Source organism: Puma concolor, chromosome B3 (genome assembly GCF_028749965.1).
Source record: "Puma concolor isolate L17-30 chromosome B3, mPumCon1.1.hap2, whole genome shotgun sequence".
Taxonomy (NCBI): domain Eukaryota; kingdom Metazoa; phylum Chordata; class Mammalia; order Carnivora; family Felidae; genus Puma; species Puma concolor.
Genome location: NC_141672.1, coordinates 35,637,439 through 35,661,978, shown reverse-complemented (window position 1 = coordinate 35,661,978; position 24,540 = coordinate 35,637,439). Strand labels below are relative to the sequence as shown.

Below are 24,540 nucleotides of genomic sequence, written 5' to 3'. Positions count from 1 at the left end.
AAGAGACATTTAACAAAACAATGAATTTCTAACATCATTTCAAAATTTTGTTATTTTCTTCTAGTTCTTCAGTGAAAACGTTCAAAATCAGAGTAATTGTATATAAGGAAATTCTAAGCATCTGTGATTCAGGAATAAGAGTATGTTCTATAATTTATGCCTCATCACAACTGGAGGACTCTGGTAATAGTTTAAATGCCAATAAGAATCTCTTTAATTAAAAACCTGAAGTATTCAGTGGCAGATTAGTGATTCATTGGTAACTGTTAATAAACAGCATTATCTAAACCCAATGTTACTAATTTTGTAGTGGAAGAATAGAAAGTGGTTAGAGAAAAATTGATAACTAATGTTCAGGAGGTTGTTCTTGAATGTTATTGCAAGCACAATGAGCTATTCTCCAGCTGTATATCAATATTGAAAATGTTTGGGAATTTAATTTATACTCACTGTCAACTAAACCTCACTTGAATTCCTGGTGTCAGAATTTCAGTCCTATTCATTAGTTTTTATTATGAGTTTGGTTAATTAGCCATTTGAATTAGGAATTTATTTGTTCTCCCTATATTGATGGGTGCCTTCATACTTGAGAGCAGTAAGCTTCATTCCTACTGCTCACTAATTCACAATGATTGCTTTAAAGGAATCTCTTTAAAGTGCTATGCCTAAGAAAGTTTTAGTAACCTGTTTTTCCTCTCATCTCCTGATGTCCTACTAAAGTTGTTTATCTTACCAGCATAGCTGAGGGAGGGTTAAAGTTCTCATGTCAGTAGAGAAGCACTAAAATAGAAATTACATCCAGAATTAACTTGTTTTCTAAAAAAAAAAAAAATGAATAATTTTAAAAGATTTTGCTTTACTTGTATTTATTCTGGAAAACATTTTTTGTGAAAGATAAAGATTATGCAGAAATTTTAAGGTATAAGATCTGAGATAAAGGAAAATATAAGAGTAACATTTTATTAAATTTACTTTATTAGTAATAAATATACTTCTTATTTTCATCTCTGAAATCCTGTTTTTATTTTGAGAAAAGCTAAACTGAAAGTTGTATAATGTGTTTCTTTTTTATGAAAGTTAACTTGAAGACAGTGTTGTTAACACACTCTTATCCTATAGGACTCAAGTCTTTTGTACATTGAATAACAAAATCCTCTAAATTTCCTTGCAATCAGGAGATTCTTTGTAGGCAACCACGCCTAATAAACAAGTTGTCATTCTTTCCTTTTCACTCCTGAAGAACAGTGGAAGATATTCAGGACCTTACAAGGAAGTTGTAACTTCCTGATACAAACATTTTGTGGAGGTAGTTTTACTCCTTCAGTTTTGAATATAGACAATGACAATAGCAGGCACTAATAACTAGTCTCTACATCCCCTCATCTCATTTTCTCCTTTTTGCTCTCTGTCCATCAGATATTTCAGTGTTGCTGGAAAAAATTAACCTAGTACACCTGTGGTACAAGAGGTCCTATGGAGTGAGATATATCATTGAGGGAAAGTTAATTGCCTCAGCTCTGGAAGCTATTTGATGCAAAGATCCTTTATGTATGTTTAATAGTATTTAATTTCATGAATATCAAAATCAGTTCTTGAAAAGTTCACTGGTTAGATATTTGGATATTTACAAAATACAAACCACTCCCAAACATTTTGTATTTGTCTCTGAATACTTTTTAGATTTCTTATAATATTTAGTTTTTATGAAGAAATAGAGTTTATATTCTATTCATATCAGCAGCATAAAAACATCTCAGGTGTTCAAGAATCAGTTTTTCTTTGGTTTGTTCCTAGCTATATTATAAGAGTAAATGTGTATTTACTTTGCAGTTAGAAGTAATAATCCCATTATAGACATCTTAAACAAATATTCTGAAAGAAAGTATCTTTTGTAAGTTAAATTTATATTTTCTCATTCTCAACTTAATGCCTTCTGATCAAAATTAAGATCATTCTTGTGAGGAGATAAAGGCAAAAAGCCTTTTCAGATATCTTGTTTCTCATTATGGTTAGTTACTAAAAACTAAAACCCAAGACCATCTGCAGAAAGCTCTTATGTTATTAACAAGAAAATCTGTCTTCAAATGTTCATACTTCACAGTTAGCGTCAGAATATTAAGAACACAGTATTTTGCATGTAATAGGTGTTCAATAAGAGCATAAAATGATGACTTTTTATTGTGACACAGTAATAAAGATGAGATTGTAAAGTATTATAGATGAGATTAAAGATGAGAAGAGTATATGGTCATTTAGGGGAAGGAAAAGGTAGGGATTTTTAAATACTTATCTTGCCTTATATGAATAGCCTTAAAAGAAACAACACCTATCTTTTTCTGAGTATAGATTTCTGATTATATGGGTTTTTTTCTAAAAAAGAATTTGGGAAATATAGGACAGCAAAATGAAGTAAATGAAAATCACCAATAATTGATACATAATTATTATCTGGGACTAATTCATTAGTTTTCATATTGAGAACCCATCATATATACAGGTTTATATCTTGGGTTTCTAGTTGTTATCATAACTACTAAAATTTACCGTGTACTTAACTACGTTCCAAGCATTGTGATAAGCACTTTATGTAATGTCTTATTTAATACTAACAGCAAACCTACAGAATAAGTACTACTTTAGAGGTGAAAAAAATTAGTTTTAGAAAGATTAAATCATGAAATAACCCACATCACAGAGCTAGTAGAAGGTGATAGAATTAGAATTTCATCTAGATAGTCTTGACACCATAGCCCTTGCTTTTTAACCACTCTTTTTTTATATAAATTAAGCTTTTTTTCCATTTAACAACTGTTTTACAAAAAAAAAAATGAGATTTGCCAATCACTACAGAGTATAAGCAAGCTATAATTAATTTCATTTCCTTGTTATTAACCATTTAGGCTCTTTTTATTTCATATCATAGACATTCTCTTTATAAATAAATTGTCAAAAACATCTCTGATTATAACTTTAGAAATATTTCCTTCAAATAGAATAACTGATTCAGAATTAATTCTCATAATACATAACTGCCAAACTGACCTCAGGAATATATGTATAAATTTATATATTCATACTACCAGTTTTTGGAATTAAACATTCATTATTTCTAATCTTAACAGCTTGATGGATGAAAATTATTTGGCTTTATTGGCATATTGTAGACTAACAATGAATTAAACACTTTTCTTGTATTTGTCTAGTTTTTTCTTCTTTTGTAAATTGCCTGTTTTTTTTGTTTTCTTTGGCTCAGTAGCCAATTCTTGAAAGTTGATTCTAATTACAAAGAGATGTTTAAGAAATTGGTTGTCAGGAAATAATTTTGGCATAATGAGATTTATATTTTAACTATATCATTTTGACTATATCATAAATCTAAACCAGTTTAGGGGCTCCTGAGTGGCTTTGTCGGTTTAGCATCTTGATTTCAGCTCAGGTCATGATCCCAGGGTTGTGGGATCAAGCCCCGCATCAGGCCCCACAATGAGCATGGAGCACACTTAAGATTATTTCTCTTTCTATCTCTCTCTCTCCCTGCCCCCCCCTCCCCGTCCCTCTCTCTCCCTCTCTCCCTTTGCTCTTCTCTGCCCCTAGTGCTCTCTCTCTCTTTCTCTAAAATAAAAACTATATATACATAAAAATCAGTTTATTTTCTCTTTTCTCAAGCTCCATTAACATAATAGTACTCATTTATTTCATTACTTACCCTCTACAGCAAAGGTCAAGTTCAAAAAAATATCCTGAATCAAAGGCATGCAGTTAATAAAGTACGAATGCATTATTTTCTATCAAGCTAGTTATGTGCATAATGAGGTTTTTTTTCTTCCATAGCTGATGCACAGTGGTTTATTTTATAACTATTCTTTTCTTATGGGATGCCAATGTTAAATATTGTGTGGATAGAAAATTATTGAAACTTAATATTCCAGAATTAATGATCCATTCATAGATCTAAATCTTAACAAAATAATTTATCATTAGGACATTGAATATACATAGCTACTTTAGCAGTCATGTTTTTTAAATACCAAATATACAATCCTATTTATACATTTTTTTTTGCTCGGCAAACTTGTTTTTTTTTTTTTTTTTTTTAAATTTTTTTTTTTCAACGTTTATTTATTTTTGGGACAGAGAGAGACAGAGCATGAACGGGGGAGGGGCAGAGAGAGAGGGAGACACAGAATGGGAAACAGGCTCCAGGCTCTGAGCCATCAGCCCAGAGCCTGACGCGGGGCTCGAACTCACGGACCGTGAGATCGTGACCTGGCTGAAGTCGGACGCTTAACCGACTGCGCCACCCAGGCGCCCCCAAACTCGTTTTTCTATATACGAATTCCAAAAGAAACAATATTCTTGCATGCAATTAATGTGAATTACCATTTGATTATCTAGACATTTAAAGCATTTATAGACTTTTTCAGATAGGTAGAGCTTAATTCCCTCCATTGCTCAAAAGAGCCTGTTCTTTTTTTAGTTGCCCCTCACATGCAAATCATTTCATGCCCAAAGCTTTTTGGTAAGTGAATCGTTTAACACTTGGCTTGAATTTTTCCACAGAAACATTTATTTATGTAAGTGTTTCTCAACCTGGGGATTTTTTGGTGCCTGAGGAACATTTGGCAATGGCTGGTGACATTTTTGGTTGTTATAACTGAAAGGATGCTACTGACATTAGGTGAATAGAGGTCAGGGATGCTGCTAAATATCCTACTATGCCCTGAACAGCCCTTACAACAAAAAATTCTCTGTCCTGAATTGTAATAGTGCAGAAATTGAGAAATCCTCATTTAATAATAATATTGAGTATTCACTGACTGCCAGGCACTGTGCTTGGGGTTGGGGACACATGTATAGAAAATTATGATCTTAGCACTGAAGGAAGTTACTAGTTAGGTTGAGGATGGTTAGGAAAGGGAAAGAATTGGATAAATAAACTATAACATGATCATCAGTATAGTAATGGTGTGTCTGTGATATATTAGGAGCAGGATAAAGTTCACCTGAGGGACTTAGGGAAATTTTCAAAGAAATAATATTGGAACTGTTGTTTTTATTCTTATTGTTTGTCTCTTCACTTAAATTTCCAAAAAGCACACAAAAAATATAGCTAACAGCTTAATGAATTTTTAAGAAATGAACATACCTGTCTGACCAGCATCCAGATCAAGAAACCAGATTATCAGTATCCCAGATTGAGCCCCCTTTTGTGTCCCTTTTAGTGACAGCCCAACCCTCAAGAGTAATTACAGTTTTGACTTTTAACATCATTATTTTTGTTTTTTAGTAAGCTTTATGCAAATGAAATCTTATACTGTGTTATCATTTGTATCTGGATTCTTTTGCTCAACATTATGTTTATAAACTTGATACATGTAGTTGTTTCTTCATTATCACTACATACAGTAATTGTTTTTATGACTATGCCAATATATATTAAACAACCGTAAAGACACAATTGCTGAGATCTTAAGTCTGCCAATAGATCAGTCTGACTGCAGAAAGGGATATGAAGGGGAAGTGGCAAGAGAGAGCCTGGGGAGGTAGGTAAGGCCAAATGATGGACGCTGTCTGTGTCTTATAAAAGGCATTTGGGTTTTTTTCTAGTAGAAAATAAAGATTGTTTTGAAAGATGTTAAACAGCAATGAATGTAGTGAGATTTACATTTTACAAAGACCGCTTTTGGTAGAATAGAGAATGAGTTAAATGGGCATAAACTTAGCTATAACATTAATCAGGAGGTTATTAAAATATTCAAACAAAAGATGCTGAGTAGCTAAATGAAGACAAGGGTAGATAGGGATAGATTACTTTCTGAGGATAAAATTAATAGCACTTTTTGACTAACTGGGTATGGAATTTGCAAAGGTTAGTTTCCTGAGCCAACTTCCAAAATCCTATATGTTACTGAAATATAAAATATGTACAGTGAAGAAAAATGATAGAATTCAATGTCAGCAATTAAAAATGAATTCAAAATAACATCCAAGTTTATCTATAGTATTCAAACTTGTAGAAAAACATTTATTATTAGTTGAAAATGAATACATTGACGAAATCTTCATGGAGAATCCATATGATCCATAGAATATGGATCCATATGATCCATAGAATCATAGAGTGGTAACAGTCTAGACCAAGTCTAAACTAAAGGTAGTAGCTTTTATTTTTCATTTTAATTTCAAATTTATGACTTTTTTCTGTTGTTCCAGAATTTCACTATTTTTATTTTATTTTTATCTCTCACTAAATTTATACATTTAGTCATGAAGCAGGTGGGTTTTGGCTTGGGAACTAAAAAATGAGACAAGTGCGTGTGTGTTGGTGCATACACCAAAAGCAAGAGTTGAGAAAGGAAGAAAGAAAGTAAAATATTGTATCGATATGAATTAGAAAGAAACTATCTAAAGTGGAGTTAACAGAGTTCCCAGTCATTATTTCTAGGTTTGAGATTACTGTCTTTTACTTTTTTTGTACATGCATCCCTAAAGAGAATAAAGGCAGTGAGTCAGAAAGCTTCCCATTGTTACCAGGCAATAGTATTACTTCGAAGAGGTATTTATTGCAGAGACAGTGGTTAAGATAGTTGTCTCTTTGTGACCCAGAGAAGAGATATGATTATTCATTTAGAAAACTCCAGAATCAATTCAAAGGGTATTAGAATCAAGAAGAGTTCAGCATGGTGGTTAAATAAAGGGTATTTTCCTTTATAAAAATCTATATGCCAGTATTACTTAAGCTAGAAACAACCATTAGAAAAAGTAATGGGAAAAGATCTCATTTGTAATAGCAGAAAAAAGTAAACTTCATAAAACCCAAGAATAAACTAAAAAAAATTGTCAGACCTGAATAAAGAAAACTTTATTAAAGGACATAAAATATAGCTTGAATGACTTGGTAGTTATGCCATATTCTTAGATGCAAATAGTTTTGTGAAATTGTCAATTTACCTTAAATTGAGATAAATGAGATATAATTCCCAATGGATTTTGGGGGGAATATAGCTTGTGATTTTTTTCTTAAGTAAAACAATGAGAGAGCCTTACTCAGATGTAAAGACATGATATAAGGCGCAGTGATTAAAATATTTGGTATGTTACAAGAAAATAAAGTCAGAGATAAATGCCACCAAATGATATTTTATTAACATACCTATGTGTAAAATTGAATTTAACATATTATATATGTGACATTTCAAGACATTTGAGGAAAGAAGGATTAGCCAGTAAAAGATGTTGAGAAAATTGGCTCTCCATTTTGGTGGACATTGATCATACAACACAAAACTAAACTACAGTTAATTAAATAAAAACATTTAATTAAACATTAAGAACTATAAGTTTATGATTTAAAAATTAAGAGATTATTTTTATTATCTTTAGGCAAGAGAAACCTTTCTAGGTAAGACATAAAACAAAGAAAATAAAATAAAAACATTGATAGAAACCCCCGCTGTTAATAAGCATTGGAAACCTTTTAATGAAAATGCCAACTAAGCAAAAACTTGTTACAAATGTTAAATGTTAAAAATTAATATTTGCAAGAGATTTAACTGCTAAAGTTTAATATTTTAAATATGTAGAAATTTCTTAATAATTCAACAGCAAGAACATGGACACCAATATAGAATAACAGGCAAAAGATATATTCAGGCAGTTTGCAATGGGAAAGAAGCAAATTGCTTTTAAATATGTGTTCATTATAACTGGTAAGAAATGTAAAATTTGAAAATATTGTATTGCTTTGTACACATCATTTAAATAACTATTTAAGATAAAGATTGCCTGGAAGTGTCAAGGCTTGGGTGAAAAGACCTTTGTTCAGAGTATAAATTGGTACCATTTTTCTATAGGGCAATCTGCAGTGTATCAAACATTTCAGTGTAATGGTGTAAAAGACATTCATTTGATAGGGAATAACAACAGTTTACAAATAGGGTACAGCCTAGAATAATTGTTGTTTTAGTACTTAAAAAGCCTTCCCACTCTAGAAAAACTTGACCCAGTACAAAGAAATAACCTGTGAGGCATACTATGTGAAAGGACATAAACAGTGTCAATCATTAGATTCATTGTGTCCCCCAAAATACCATGAGTTGAAGGTCAAAGCAGCAGAGAGCAGGAAGCATAACTGTAGGAAGCCTGGACTTTGCAAAGGGAGGAGAAGTCCTGAGGACAGATGGCTGTACCTGTGCTGTTGGTAAGACACTTAGGCTTGGACAAAAACCCTGTGTAAAATTAAGCCTGGAATTCCCTAAGACTGTGAGATCCTTGTGGGAGGCTAAAATGGAACCAGTCAGTGATTAAACATACTCTCTGATGAAAGGTAGAAGCAGAAATAAATTTTCTCCAAAGGAAATTTTCCCCAGTGTGGGTCAGCCATACTCTAACAGATTAAGATCTAGTAATGAATATCAACAAAACCATTAATCGATAGGTGGACTGAAAAATGTGACAACTACTAGAACTGTCCAATACAAAATATAATATAGCTAAGAATTTGGTGACTATTATCATTCATTTTTCACGCTGGGAAACTTTTGTTTAGGACTATTGCTAGACCAGACAGGATGCAGACACAACAGAAGTATATCAAACTGTCCCTGACAAGCCAGGGTGTATGTTTAACCTACTGATGATGAAATCTTCAAAAGAACAAAGACGCACAAAGATAAAGACATTGCAAGAGATCATTATTTTTGAATAAGCAATTTCGGAGAAAATAGGACTCCTAGAAATGAGAAAATATACATTAAAATTTTTAAATCTGTAAAAAGATGAAACAGCAGATTAGGCCAGCAGAAGAGAGAATTAGCATACTGAAACATGTATCTGAGGAAATTACCTCATATTGGAATAACTACATAGAGACAAAATGTTATGTAAATATGAGACATAAGGTATGGAGGAAGAAGTGAGAAGGTCCAAACCACATTACATCAAAACCACAAAAGGAAAGAATGGAGGAAAGGCAATGATTCAAGAGGTAATGGCTGTAAATTTACTGAACTGCTAAAAAAACATGAAACCACACATCCTCAAGATATGGTGTAAATTGAGAAGGATAAATAAAATAAATATGTAAAAGTGAAACTTCTAAACCAAAATAAAAGAGAAGATCTTAAGAGTAGCCATAAATAAAAGATCACTTATAGGAATGACAGTAGGCTTTTAAACAACATTGGAATAAGACAGTAAAATAATACATTTAAAGTATTGAAAAAGTTATTTTGTAAATTATTTTATACAAATTTTCTTTTTGTGTTGTAAATATGTGAAGTGTCTACTCTGAGGTTCATAATATAAGACAGAAACTTGTTCTAAAATGTTGCCTGAGAAGACACTTAAGACTGTATTCATTAGGACAATATATCAAATCCTAGGATGCCATGTACCTATTAAATTTATGGGTTACATGAAAGTTGTAAAGTGTTTTCTTGAATGAAGATATTATATTTCAAAACTGAATTACACATTGTATTATTTTCTTTTCTAATGTATTCAGTATTGTCAATTTTTTTACTGCACATGCCTTTACACTTTTATGTTTTGGGGGAACAGCTTCTTAAAATCTTTTATCACATAATGAAATTAGCATATATTTAACATAAAAATAATACTAAAAGCTTTGCTCCTCCCACATAATAATTTTACTTCTCATTTGTAATAATTTCACTGTTCTACTTAACTGAAAAACTGAAACCAACCTATAGAATGATCTTAATATACCGGATTGAAAACTCACTCATTTTTGAGTCTCAGATTGCAGTTATCTACAGTTTAACCAAAAGCAGTGTCCTTTTATCTTTAAAGATTTACGCCCAAGAGACTCCTAAAAACTGAGAACAAACTGAGGGTTGATGGGGGGTGGGAGGGAGGGGAGAGTAGGTGATGGGTATTGAATAGGGCATCTTTTGGGATGAGCACTGGGTGTTGTATGGAAACCAATTTGCCAATAAATTTCATATATTAAAATAAATAAATAAATAAATAAATAAATAAATAAATAAATAATAAAACAATTCTAGATACAAAATAAAATAAAATAAAGATTTATGCCCATAGTCATACCTAATATCATATTAGACTCAAAACATTATAGTGTCTCATATTGTTCTGAGGTAGCACTTAAGTAATTCTGAGCTTGCTTTTCAGTTATGATAATAAACCTTATTATTTGTCCCTTGCCTTAAATAATCTTTACTGCTTTTCACAGATAATAGATATCTTTGATATCTATTATCTTTGATATCTATTAATTATTACTTAGCTTTCTGACCTATCTCTCAATGACACAAGAATATCTCAGATTTAATCTCCTTTTTTATAAATAACTTTTAAGAGTAGACCTACATTTGCCCTGATTGATTTAGGCCAGGTTTATTTTGAGATGCTGAAAGTGAATGCTATATCATAATTTTATTCTTTTTTTTCTGATTCCTTCCAAGTTTAAACAACTACTGTTTCTCTTTGATGTTTTCTTTTCATTGCTGCTGATCAGAGCCAGGTCAGGAAGATTAAGGAAAATATTCCTTACATAAACCCATCATTTTGTAATATAAAAAGCTTAAAAAGATAGAGAATTTGACACAGCTGTGTTATCTGAAAATTATTCAGAGAAAATTACAAAATGTCTCGTAGCTTCTGGGCAACTTGCATTATGGAAAAAAAAAAAACTCCTGGGAAACCAGGACATGACAGAATCCAGTCTTGCCATTCTCCACATCCACACCTATTTCTTTGTTTTCTGTCCTTTCCCTAGAGGCAAATTCTGTCAGGTATTGAAGTCTACCTTTCCTATTGCAGATTCGAGCAAAATGCCAGTTTTCACCTGCCCCACTTAATGTTCCTGCGTTGGGCATCCTCTGCTCTTGGACAGTTTTTTATGTGAGGAAAGGACCTGAATAAACCTCATGATTGTCTTAATATAAAACAATATTGCTTGGTTACCAAATCCTTCAGGTTTGTTTTAAAAACCTGAATTTAGGGGCGCCTGGGTGGCGCAGTCGGTTAAGCGTCCGACTTCAGCCAGGTCACGATCTCACGGTCCGTGAGTTCGAGCCCCGCATCAGGCTCTGGGCTGATGGCTCAGAGCCTGGAGCCTGTTTCCCATTCTGTGTCTCCCTCTCTCTCTGCCCCTCCCCCGTTCATGCTCTGTCTCTCTCTGTCCCAAAAATAAATAAACGTTGAAAAAAAAAAAATTTAATAAAAACCTGAATTTAATTTTTTTTTAAAAAGCCTGAATTTTTTATATCCTTTGTTGGTTGATTCTTGTGAATTTGGTTTGGCTCTTGCATACCCTGAGCCACACTTAGGGTACAATTCCTGGAGCGTATCATTGGACTAGAGCATCAAGGTAGCATGGACAGAGGAAAGGTTATAAATGAACAGCCTCAGGAGTGTGTGTATGTTGGTATGTGTGTCATGTGTCTGTTAATAGGATAATCCTTTCTTCCCATTCTGACTAGATGACGGGCTTTGTTTAGTGCCAGTAGATACAACCAACTTCTTCCTCACGTCTACCAGCTGCCCTAATAAAGTCAGCTATTCAGTTTCCTATGGCCCTAACTTGACAACTTCAATCCCAATCCTACGACATGTATACATGTGTACACACACCCATATACATTATTCTGTTTACCAAGTATAATTATTTTGCCCAGTGGTCAACTCTATTTGACTTCTCTTAAATTTCAATCTTTAAAGAGACCACACCACACAGGCTTCATTTGGATAGTGAACTACCTTATTCTAAGTACGATAGTATGAATGTTCCGAAAGTCTCAGTCCTCAGAGCTTAAATTACAGATCCTGATTCATAGATATCAGCCCCATATTCCATACCAAAAAAAAAAAAAAGTGTGTGTGTGTGTGTGTGCGCATGTGTGTATAAAAATTATGATTCCTGGGGCGCCTGGGTGGCGCAGTCGGTTAAGCGTCCGACTTCAGCCAGGTCACGATCTCGCGGTCCGTGAGTTCGAGCCCCGCGTCAGGCTCTGGGCTGATGGCTCAGAGCCTGGAGCCTGTTTCCGATTCTGTGTCTCCCTCTCTCTCTGCCCCTCCCCTGTTCATGCTCTGTCTCTGTCGCAAAAATAAATAAACGTTGAAAAAAAAATTAAAAAAAAAATTATGATTCCTTGGAGGAATCTCATTGAAAAAAAATATTTCTTTTATATACACATATTTGAAATTAGAGTATATATAAGAACTGTAATTTTCAAGATTTTTTTTCTATTTATGATCTTTTTTGCATTCCTATGTTTATACTTTTTCAGTGACAAAGGATAGCTGCACTGCTTTTTACAACAGTTTTTAAAAATTAAGCCTCTGATCATTTTTAAGTTCTTGTTAAGAGATTTTTCTTCCAATATAATAAACATAAAGACCTTCTTTCATTTAACTTATGTCAATTTTATTTAGTAAATAATGTGTTCTTCCTTTTATAGTTCTCCTAGGTTGTAACTCACTAAATTATTTTTATCCATTCTTGTATTTGTAGAGGCTCTTAAAAAGTAAACTTTTCTACTGTGAAGTATAATAATGGTTGATTTAAAATGAGTATGTTAAGGAGCACCTGGGTGGCTCAGTTGATTTAACACCTGACTATTGATTGCAGCTTAGGTTATGATCCCAGGGTCGTGGAATCAAGCCATGCGTCAGGCTCCATGCATGGAGCCTGCTTGGAATTCTCTCTCTCACTCCCTCTGCCCCTCTCCCCTGTCGCACTCTCTCTAAAATAAAGAAATAGATAGATAATAAAATGAGTATGTTTAGACCCCTGTGTTTAAGATGAGCAGCAGAGCATTAACTTGAAGTGAATGGAACATTGCCTCTTTGTGTTACCCTATTTTACACCATCCTGAGTCTTATTCCTGTCCTGACAGCTACTGTTTTTACAGCTTTAAGTTTTAGTGTGTGATCGTTGGTGAAATTTAAGTTAATAAAATTTACTGACATAGTTTTTCATCTTTGCTTAGGTACATAATTACATTACTGTTTTCTATTGGACTTGGGTGAAAGCATAAATCAGGAGATGCTGTTAGTTCTTTTTCCTTCAAAGGATATTTTCAGTCTTTGCACATTCTTTTCCCAAAGATTTATGGTAGTGTCCAAGGCTATCTTTCTGGTAATTGGTGTCCTCAAAACCACTGCTCTGAGAATTCTTCATTAAGTTTTTTTTTAAATTTTTTTAATGTGTATTTATTTTTGACAGAGAGAGACAGAGCATGAGCGGGAGAGGGGCAGAGAGAGAGGGAGACACAGTATCCGAAGCAGGCTCCAGGCTCTAGGCTCTGAGCTGTCAGCACAGAGCCCGACGCCAGGCTCGAACTCACAGATCACGAGGTCATGACCTGAGCTGAAGTCAGACACTCAACCGACCGAACCATCCAGGCACCCCAATTCTTCATTAAGTTTTAAAGATTGTTGCTGGCATGTTGCATTTGTCAGACATCTTTTGATCATTCAAACACATTACAAACAGACATATTCATCTCCTAGCTTCTGTTCTACACTGTTTCTGATAGAACTGTTCAGTTTTCACAATTGCTTTGACTATAGCAACAACTTATACAACATAGATGACTTCAGATTTTGTCTTAGTACAAATAATTGTATCCAACATTTGTTAAGCACTTGATATGTATTAGGAATGATACGAAGTATTTTATATGTTTTATTGTATTTAAGCAAAGGAAAAAAATCCTAAGTCTGAATAGGGTGCAATGTCTTATAAACTGAAAGCATATAATAATGATTAATGGATTAAGTTCAGAATTGGAGTCTACAGGTATGAGTTCCTTTCTGAGGTTTTCTACTGATTTACCCTGTGGCTTTGGATTAGTTATAGAATTTTACCAAAAGAGAAGTAATAAATCTCTTCTGTATTATGTAATATAGGAATATGTTAACTATTTAAATAGAGAATATCTGTAGGTGTTTTGTAAAAGCACATAAATAAAAACTTCTGATGTGAATATTTCTACTATTGAATTATGTGGTTAAATGATATTCATGTTTAACTCTCCAATGTAGTAGAGAAATAAGCTTTTTTCAGAGCATTATAAATTAAATGTAGAGTATGTTATCATAACTAGCATTATATTGTGACATCCTTTTAGTTAGCTAAAAATACTTTATAGTGTTAATACTTTAGTTTTATAAGAAGAGTAACAAACATCATGACCCCTTTTTAAAAATGGAAAACTGAGAGATAAATTTCCAGAGGCATAAAAATAAAAACATAAGCTGATATTCACTTATTTTTTTTTAATTTTTTTTTCCAACGTTTATTTATTTTTTGGGGACAGAGAGAGACAGAGCATGAACGGGGGAGGGGCAGAGAGAGAGGGAGACACAGAATCAGAAACAGGCTCCAGGCTCTGAGCCATCAGCCCAGAGCCTGACGCGGGGCTCGAACCCACGGACCGCGAGTACGTGACCTGGCTGAAGTTGGACGCTTAACCGACTGCGCCACCCAGGCGCCCCTGATATTCACTTATTATGTGAATAATGAAGGACTCTTAGGTTATAGGTGATGAATAAAAAGTGAGACGATCATAAAATGAGAGGTTAGTAGCTTTAAAATCAATCTTTAGATGAGCAAACCTGTAGAGCAGTTTGTTTAATTCAAGGTCTAGCATGCCATAGGCTCCAAATACTTACATGTACACATTTTTCTCTCCTATTTACTAATGGAACTTAGTTAAGTTTATCTCAAAATAACAGAAATATTGGATTACTCTGTTTTTAGGAAGGACTTACTCATTTTCTTCTTTCCCAGTTGGCTTCTAATTTTAAAATTGAGGGTGGTATGAGATGACAAAATACAACACTTTATAATGATAATTAAAACAGAAAGGAAGTGTTTTTACCTGTTTTCTCTCTCTTCTCAGCAGTTCTTCCACTTATCCCAGTTCCTTGACTTCACCTGTGTCTTGTTCCTCTCACTTTATCCCATGTGACTATTTTTGTGAGAACCTAATTTTGTAGAAAGAGAAATTTAAACATGATAATTATGTGTTCGTAATGTAGATACTTTATAAAGAGTCCACAGTGAGAATTATCATACCTTAGGGCAAAAGAGCAAAGTTTGAGACTGTCTAAAGTCAATTGGCAGTGAGCCATTTGCAAACAGTACATATAGGTCTAAAGTAGGAGCTTGTTTCTTTTATTCTCAATTAAGATGTGTAAGGACAGCCTAAAGTTACACTGTGATATAAATATTAAAACTTGCACTGCTTTAGGGATACCAAGTAATTATGTGTGATCATTAGTAAAGTGGAAATTCAATGTATAGATTTTTTTTAGGCAGCTGTTATGTTTCTGTTTAAATTGTACACTTCTAACCACATTAAAAAAACAAACAAACAAACAAACAAAAAACAACTCCAGAGTAGGTGGAATACAGAGACTGGGCTATATTCTCACCTGTTGAGTAACCAGACAGCCCCTTTATAGTACAATTATAAATTGTATCATCTTTCAACTTCATTTTTCTTCAGATTTGAGAAACAGGATATCTTCCCTTATGTACACAATCAGCTTTTGGAAAGGAGCATGAATGAGTAACATTTTTTTTTTTTCTATATAGATTGAAAGACATATGTACTATGTATCTACCATAAAGAATTTTATTTTCTTGGGCCCCTGGGTGGCTCAGTCGGTTGAGTGTCCGACTTCGGCTCAGGTCATGATCTCACGGTCTGTGAGTTCGAGCCCAGCGTCGGGCTCTGTGCTGACAGCTCAGAGCCTGGAGCCTGCTTCGGAACGTGTCTCCCTCTCTCTCTGACCCTCCCCTGCTCATTCTCTCTTTCTCTCTCTCTCTCTCAAAAATAAACATTAAAAAAAATTTTTTTAATTTAAAAACATTTATTGTCTTTTACATAATTATTATGTAAATAATATAATTTATTATATTATATATTATATATAATATATATATAATATATTATAATATAATAAAATATAATAAATGTATATTACAGATATAAAAATACTAATAATGCATAGAAGTATCACTAGTCTTTCACCTTTTCCTGCAATGAGATGTGAAGTAGTGCCATTTATATAAGTGGAATATGAAGATAAGCATTCTCATGAAAATCTCTTATAAAAATAATTTTATCATCTGAGTTCCCTGATTTTTGTTTGATAATTTGATTATCAAGTTAATGTTTAAAGGAGGAAATTAATGTGAAAAAATAACTCATTGTGGAAAGAGAAAAGTAAAGTTAAGAAGTATTTGCTATATACTCTCAAATTCGTTAACAACTTGGTTGGGATCTAAATGTTAGCAGACAAGGTGAGATTTTTCATAAAATAATACTTGGAAATTTTTTAATTACCCATGATGAAGACAGTCTCAGTAGCCCAGAAACTGATTTTTACTCTAATGTTAAAATAAATCCTTTTGTTGAGCTAGATAAACTGGTTAGCTTGCTTTAGGGAGCCATGTTATAAGGAATACTTATCTTTAAACCTTGGTGATATGTTAACTTGGTGACACTTAATGAGAACTGAGTTGAACTGTGGGGCTGTTGGCATCTTATACTCACTTCATTGGGATGGAAGATGACATTGCTGTGGTACTTAAATTTTTACTCTTGTGTGCTTTTTGTCTCCTTTGATCTTTCATCATGCTCAGATCTTACTTAAACATTGTACAACTTTAACTGAAAAACAAAATGAGATTATCTCCACTCTTCTAGGAGTGGAAGAAAATGTAAATATTTAAGAAGTCTAAAAACTCTTGAGTTAAAGAAGTATATAAATAAGATCGTTTCTTCCAAATAAAACTCAGATAAGTACCTTCATTCCCTGGTTGCAGTTTCTCCTTTGTAACAGTAGCTTTTAACCACTTAGTCACATGTTATGATACACTGATTTGTTATGATTGGTTGAAAGGTATAGGCAACTAATAAAAAATTAAACGATGCAAGTGAATATTTTAATCAATTAGAATAAATTCAAGGCTGCCTTTAGAATAATGTCCCTCTTGCTTCCATTATGCTCTGTCTCTTAAATGAAAGGAGAAATGAGCAGATTTGTAGCTGGTGCTCCTTCTTGAATATCTAGGAGTTAGTCGTGTACAAGTTTTATCCATCATGTGTAGTCTTAAGGAAAAAAAATATATTAAAAGATAGCTTCTGTGTGCCATACGATACTTACAGAGGCAGACTCTGAATTGTTAGTTTATTATAACCCTTTTTTAAAGTGTAAAATAAAATTAATGTGTTTACCCTTTAATTGATAAAGTAGGGTAAATTTAATTGGCTGTCATTAAACTGCCTATTTATTACCTAATTTATCTTCTCAGTAGGTCTATATTTTGCTCTGATGAAGGCTCCTCATATTTATTTCAGTCTACTTTACAAAGTTGAATACAAGGTGAGCATGAAAATTAGATCAGGTGGTACACATTATCATTAATCTACCGCATTTCTTCCATCTGTAACGTGTTTTTCAAAGTTGGTCCTTTGACCAGCATCACAAGCATAACCAGAAACTAGTGAGAAATGCAGATTTTGAGGTGCCAACACTTGGTTTCGTTCGGCTCAGGTCATGATCTCATGGTTCGTGGGTCCAAGCTCCACATAGGGCTTCGCCCTGTCTCTCTCTCAAAATAAATAAATAAACGTTAAAAAAAAAAAAAGAGTTTTAAAGATACCCTTTGTGGGGCGCCTGGGTGGCGCAGTCGGTTGGGCGTCCGACTTCGGCCAGGTCACGATCTCGCGGTCCGTGAGTTTGAGCCCCGCGTCGGGCTCTGGGCTGATGGCTCAGAGCCTGGAGCCTGTTTCCGATTCTGTGTCTCCCTCTCTCTCTGCCCCTCCCCCGTTCATGCTCTGTCTCTCTCTGTCCCAAAAATAAATAAAAAACGTTGAAAAAAAAAATTAAAAAAAAATAAATAAAGATACTCTTTGTTATTTAAGACTATTTAATCAGCAGAGGGCACTGCAGTAATTCTTAGGAAATTTTGTTAAATCTATATAGTCAAATTACAGTCATATAGATATTAATACATAGGTTATGCTCTGTTGATAAAAATATGTCTAGAAAAATAAAGAAAAGCACTATACTAAGTGGTTTTTCACAGTCACCATGAGTAAAAGGAATTTCTGCACATTTACATTTAGCTAATATGTGTCCTGTACATATTTAAACCACATGGCCCGTTAGCAATAACATTTTTTGATATTGTTTTTCCTGTGAAATTAAAATGGATCTGAATTTCATTGGCAAGTTCTCGGAGCTATAAAATTATTGTTTATAACACCCTTTTTTTGCAACTTGAACAGTCTATGAAGCACTTTCTGACTTTAATGTGTCTTAAAAGTGTCTTTGATAAAAAGATCACAATAAGTGGTTTTCCCTAGGTGGTTTCATAGTTTAGAAAGTATTTAGCAACTTTCATAGTTTAGAAAGTATTAAGAAGTTAAATATGAAATGTTTTATTTAAAGAGAGTGGCTAAATCCAATTAAACCTCATTATTTTGGACTCCACTAGTTCAGAAAAGGTTATATGTGAAGTAGGAATATAAACTTCTCCTACTGCTCAAGGAAACAAAGATAATGTATAAGAAAGTTAGAAACAATTTAATTTAAAATTTTCAAACTTTTAATGGCATTCTTTTTTGCCACTCATTATGAATAGCCTATTGATAATGAATGCTTGTTACCTACTCATTAACAGGCACAGATAAAGCTACACTTATTAAAACCATTCTTCTGTTTCTATGATCTACTAATTTAGACACAATTTTCTCATTTCCTCTAAATTAAGTTTTATTCCATTGCTCTTTGCCACCTTCTTGTACCTTTTCATTTATGGTTTATAGATGTTTTTACCCGGCTCTTGCCCTGTTGTCCACCTTCCAACTCCCACTTCATTTGGCTGCTTGTTCCTTTTAGATCCAGTATTTCAGTATTCTGCTCCCTGCCTCCCACTTGCCAGTGTTCTTACATTTAGGTTCTTGCTCTCCATTCTCTTTCCCCTCATCTTTGCTTCTCAACCACTGTTTCTAGGTTTCATTTCTGGATTTTTGTATGTTTCCTATTTTCTAACTGTTATAATCAATCAAAACTGCAAGGAAGTAAGGTGGATTAGAAAGAAGAGGCACAAAGAGAATTACCATGTATTGAATGCCTAATCTATGCTAGGTTATTGACTTGTATCATTTAGTTCTCCTAAGATGTAGGTATGTTTCATTATTATCTCCATTTTATTCATAAGTACACTGAAGCTCCAAGAGGTTAAATATTTTGTTCTAATTCACAGAGCAACTATGTGATAAAGCTGGGTTTCAAACCTATATTGGTTCATTTATTCATTCTTTTATTCAACAAATATTTATTGAGTACACATACTATATGTTGAGCACTGTCCTAGGTGCTGCAATACATCCAGCTCTTACTCTCATGAACTGTAACTGTTGTCACTGTCTGACTTCACAGATGGTGATCTTTCTGCTATACTAAACAGCTTTAGAGGAAGAGAAAATACAAAGGAAATAGAAGGGCTCTAATGTTTTATGGAAAAGATAATATTTGATATAGATGTAAAAAAAGGACTGTTCTGTGTGTTACTTAGAAATATCTTGTGTGTATGTATGCATATATATGTGTGTATATATATATACGCATCCTTCAAAGAATTCAGAAATTAATATTGTTATCATTCTTTTCATTGGTTTCATTTTTGTTCAACAAGAGAATGATAAAAAATGTATATATCCAATCAAAAATGCTGGTTTGTGTTTAGTCCTAGAAAGAGTGTGACACTTCTGCACTCACCACTGTAGACACCACTGCCTTTTAGTGGCATCACCAAAGTATCTGTTTTTCTTTTATGTTCTAAAACAAGTAAAATTTGTGTCTGGAGGCCCAGATTATCTAGACGGCTTCACCTTTAATTGTCCTCCCTAAATTACATTTAGAAAAAGATGGAAGACCTCTGTGTAAAGAATACGTTTATTCATCCATCCATTCATCATCCATATATTTATTAATACTCTGAAAAGATATTTAGGATGGTTTGCCCAAATACATGAAACAAAAATAGACCTTTTAATAGAATAAATGTGGGAAAATAAGGAAAGGAAAAATAAGGTGAAATTAGGTTGTGTCCTCTACTAAAAAGGATACACAGATTTGACTCTTCTCAAGGGTAACTGATTCATAAGCATCATAATTAAAAACAAACAAACAAACAAAAACTGGTAGCCCAGGGGAGTACCCATTCCTAAGTATGACACTTGAGAGAAAGTTTCTCATATAGCTCCTCCTAAAGAGGATCACAGTGCAAAGTGGTATACGATGGCCTTAAATACTTCCTAATATAAATCCGAGTTTCACTGAGCCATTTCATTGGATCCAGTTGCATATAGTAAAACAATTCTTAGAACAGTGAGAAGAAGCATTGTAGGTAGACCACTGTGGTCCAGCCAAATCCAGTGGTTTATTTTAGAGAATCTATAAAAATTAGTGAATTACATCTCTTGTAGATAGTTCTCATTTACAATTTGTCAATCAGGTTTTTCATGTGGTAGGTGACGGTGAATTTACACACTCTTAGAAGTTTGTTTTATTCACTACTGTAACATCAATTCTAGAATACTACCTAGGGCATATTAGATGCTTAATAAATATTTGTTGCGTGGATGGATAAATGTTTTTGAGGTATCTGTTTAAGTGAAAGACTTCTCAGCTATTTTAATATTTTCTTCCTTTGTCCTTAAATAATGTATGCTACTATACTTTGGAGTACATCATCTTTATATGGATCCCAAATTCATTAAATGTTGAACACTGTTTATGTGACTTTTTCAAGCAGATGATGAAGTAAATGTTAGCCCTGTCCAAAGAATTCTTTTAAGATTGTTCTCAGTAATATGACATACTTGATTTTTAAGACTCTAAGATTTACAGTCTCTAAGTAAAGGTTACAAACATCAATAAAGCAGTTTATCACATGGAAATAGTGTTTCTTCTCAGGAGACCTCAGAATCAGACTAGAAAGCTGAGTTTGGAAAACCAAGGAGAGATTCTGGATAATGCTAGCTTGGCATTATTTTAACTATATATTTAAATAAAAGTAATTAACTCCCAAACTTAGGAATTTAAGAATTTCCTTTTCTCCTGCCTGCTGGCCCTCTATTTTTAAGGCAGGTTTTATTGAAAGACATTATGGTAGTGTTAATTTTCCTTTAAAATTTCTGCCATTGTTAGATATCACGTTATGCTGGGATTCAGTGGACATATGCTGGGATACCTGATACAGTTCAATTATTTTGCCAAGTCCTTGACCTAAATTTTGCCAGAGCTACAATCTGATTTAGTACTGTCCCTCTACTTCTAATAAAATATTAAAAAATTAATCTTTCTCTATATTCCTCCATAATTTATCTTTTATTTCATTTGCCTTTCTTCTTCTGTACTGGAATAGTTTATTTTGCAAACTTTATTCCTGTATTGCTCCCAATTACTTTAAATTACTTCATATGTAGAAACAGGATTAAGAATACATTTAGTCATTTATTTCACTCCCAACTTTGAGCGTTAAACATATCTTTACCATCACAATATGATAAATATGTATCTACTTTGACCTTTAGAAAGTGAAATTTTCCTGTCTAATTCACTTCAGGTTTAACTACACAGTCTTAAAAATGCCCTATCTTAAAACATCTATTGTATAGTTAAAACCTATCACTCCATTAATTGTTTTTAAAAATACTAAGATAATTTATATTGAAAATATGAAAGATGGTAAATTTAGTTTTTCTTCTACCCAAAACATGAGAAAGTTAACTTGGTACTTCCTGAGTTCCTTTTAATTGTATCATAAAATCATAGAGCTAGGACAGAAACAAAATGATCTCAGGTTTTAGGGATTAATTATTTCATGTGTAATAGACAAAGAAAAATACCCAGATTTCTTGCACTGTGAAAATCATTGAGCTGTTATAACAATCTGAGATTTCATTTTGAAATTTAGGTTTTTAGATGAGACTTGCATCAAATACCTCTGAATTATAAGAAATAAGAAAGGTCTGCTAATATATAAAAGTTCCCTGGATGTCCTGGTTGTCAGCTTTTATTCAGAGGTCCCAAAGAACTGAGTCTCAATAAATACAATGTTTGGGAAAGTACAGAGTATGGTTTATAGAAAGCATGATTTATCATTATTTTTAAGTTAACTTTACTACTCTGCATTCCTTCTTTTTGGCTTATTTCACTCAGTTTGCTATTTAATCTTTAATTACAGGCCACAAAAGAAGTAATAGAACGGGAAGCGCCAGGGATGGCCCTGGCAATGCTGATGGGATCACTTAATGTTACACCTCTGGGCATGCTCTCTAGGTAAGAAAGTCACCAACATGTTGCAAAGAAAATTAATTCCATACCACTAATCACTACAATAGTCTGATTAATATGAGAAACTTTAGCCAATGACACTTAAATTTGCTCCCTTTTTCCCTCCAGAGTTAAGAGTCTTAGTATCCTGTCTAGATAAATCTTAACCAGTTTCCTTCAAGTTTTTTTTTTCACATATTATCTTTAAACTTTTAGAAAATATTAGATTATGCTAAAAGTTGTCAATCCTGACCCAGAGAAGAGTGCAGTTTATTAAGATGTAAAATTATTTTTGTATGTGATTATTTGTAATCATCAATTAATATTCATTAATTGTCATTAAATGCTAATTTAATAGCCGTAAACAGAATTTTTTTTTCAGTAAGTTATTCTCATATGTTAGAAATTTTTAAATAGGCATATTTATGTGTGGTCATAAAAAGCTAAATTAATATTATTAGTGTTTTAAGTTAGTATATTTAAAACTGCCTTTGTTGACATAGATGTTGACATCCTTTCTCTCTGATGTTTTAGTTATTTGTTATTGTTTTAGTAACTTAGATTAAAATTTTCTTTAATGAGGACAGCATACATCATTTAAGTTAAAGACAGAAGTATCAACTTAGTGAGAACCTGTTGACTTAATAGGTTGACATTGATTAATAGACAGTTGATCTCTGAGCAATCTAAAAATACACGACAACATTATAATTTAGGGATTCATAATCATCATGTATAGCCATTTATTCATCCTGTGTACAATATGAATACAAAACTAAATATATCTATGTAACGGTAACACATGGAATATGAATCATAATGTCCTTTCTGTTACTTAGACAGGGTTTATATCCCATTAATGGCAGTTACTTGAAGCACAGCTACAGGGAAATGTGAATGGGTCATTAGTTACTATATTCTCTTTGCTGTGACATGTACTATAACATTTAATTTCAGTAAGAGCAAAAAAGAATTATAGTAGCATGTAGAAATTGTAAATTTAAAAGTCCATGCTGATCTTTAAGGAATTTGCATTGATTCTTTTAAGCTGTTCTTTTTTTAACCATATCTACATTTCTGAGGTCAAGGGTCACATTTGATCCCTTTTCTCTGTGGAATTAAGCAGTGGCCTTTGGACATAAAAGAACATTTTGTTGGCATATAAGGAATATGGTCAAGAAAAAATTAAACTTCACCTCTTGTTGATTCTTTTATAATAAAAATCTAATTGAGCAGAAATAATCTCTATTTGCCAAGCCCTGTATTAACCATTAGGGATACTAAGGATAGAAAGAAAAATAAGGCATAATCCTCACCTTAAGGATCCCAGAGTTTACTTGGAGAACTTGTTCTTTGCAACTGTTAAGGTAACTCTTTAAGTTCAATATAGCTTTTTTTATCTAGTATAGAAATATCACTTTCCGTCTTATTGAAAGATTTTTCTGGATTAATTCCTCTTCTACCTTCTGAATCCACATAATTCCTGAGCACTGGACTATTGAGTGAGTAGAAATTTAATCAGCAGGAGGTGATTCTAAGTACTTTGGAATAAGTCTATCGTCTTTATGCTGAAGGCTTTGAAAATTAAAATAATTACACAGGATGGTAACAGATTCTACTTGCTTTTCTTTCTGTTCATTGCTTATTTAATGGAGAGTTTATTTACAAGTTTAAAGCAGAGATAGTAGTCTGTGTGTATCATGCATAAAAAATTGTGGAATATTTTCCTAACTGTTCATTTTTTGTGAGCAAGGCCTTTTTTCAAGGCCTTTTAAAGATATTACTGTCTTAAAACAGCCATGATTATATTGATGTTTCCTTTCTTATATCATTGTTACCTTGTATGTACTTTGGGCTTTGTACATGCTTCTGTTATAGCACATGCTATATTGTAATTATATACTTATTTGACTGTATTACCTAATTTGTATAAAATCCTTAAGAACAGGAGCTTTATCACATTCATTTTTACATCCTCAGACCCCAAAACAACTTCTGACACATAGTAAGTACTCAAAGAATGTTTATTATTATGATTATTGTTGATAAATCAGTGTTTCATGCTCATTCTATATAATTTTTTTCAAGGTAAAGTAATACAAGTTGTTGCCTTCCTATTTTTTCATCTCTAGAAAACAGCATTAAATAAAAATAATTTTCTAAATTTCTAAATCTGCTTAAAATGGT

General features: G+C 32.9%; 1 protein-coding gene across 18 annotated transcripts in view; it reads left to right on the top strand.

The window, feature by feature from the left end:
* GPHN (gephyrin) overlaps positions 1-24,540 on the top strand; it is a 635,492-nt gene that overhangs the window by 324,821 nt on the left and 286,131 nt on the right. For all 18 annotated transcript variants that reach the window (XM_086709482.1, XM_086709484.1, XM_086709476.1 and 15 more), the window contains one exon: positions 22,265-22,359. In XM_086709482.1, the coding sequence (XP_086565608.1) occupies positions 22,265-22,359 (95 nt within the window). The remainder of the gene's footprint in view (positions 1-22,264; positions 22,360-24,540) is intronic.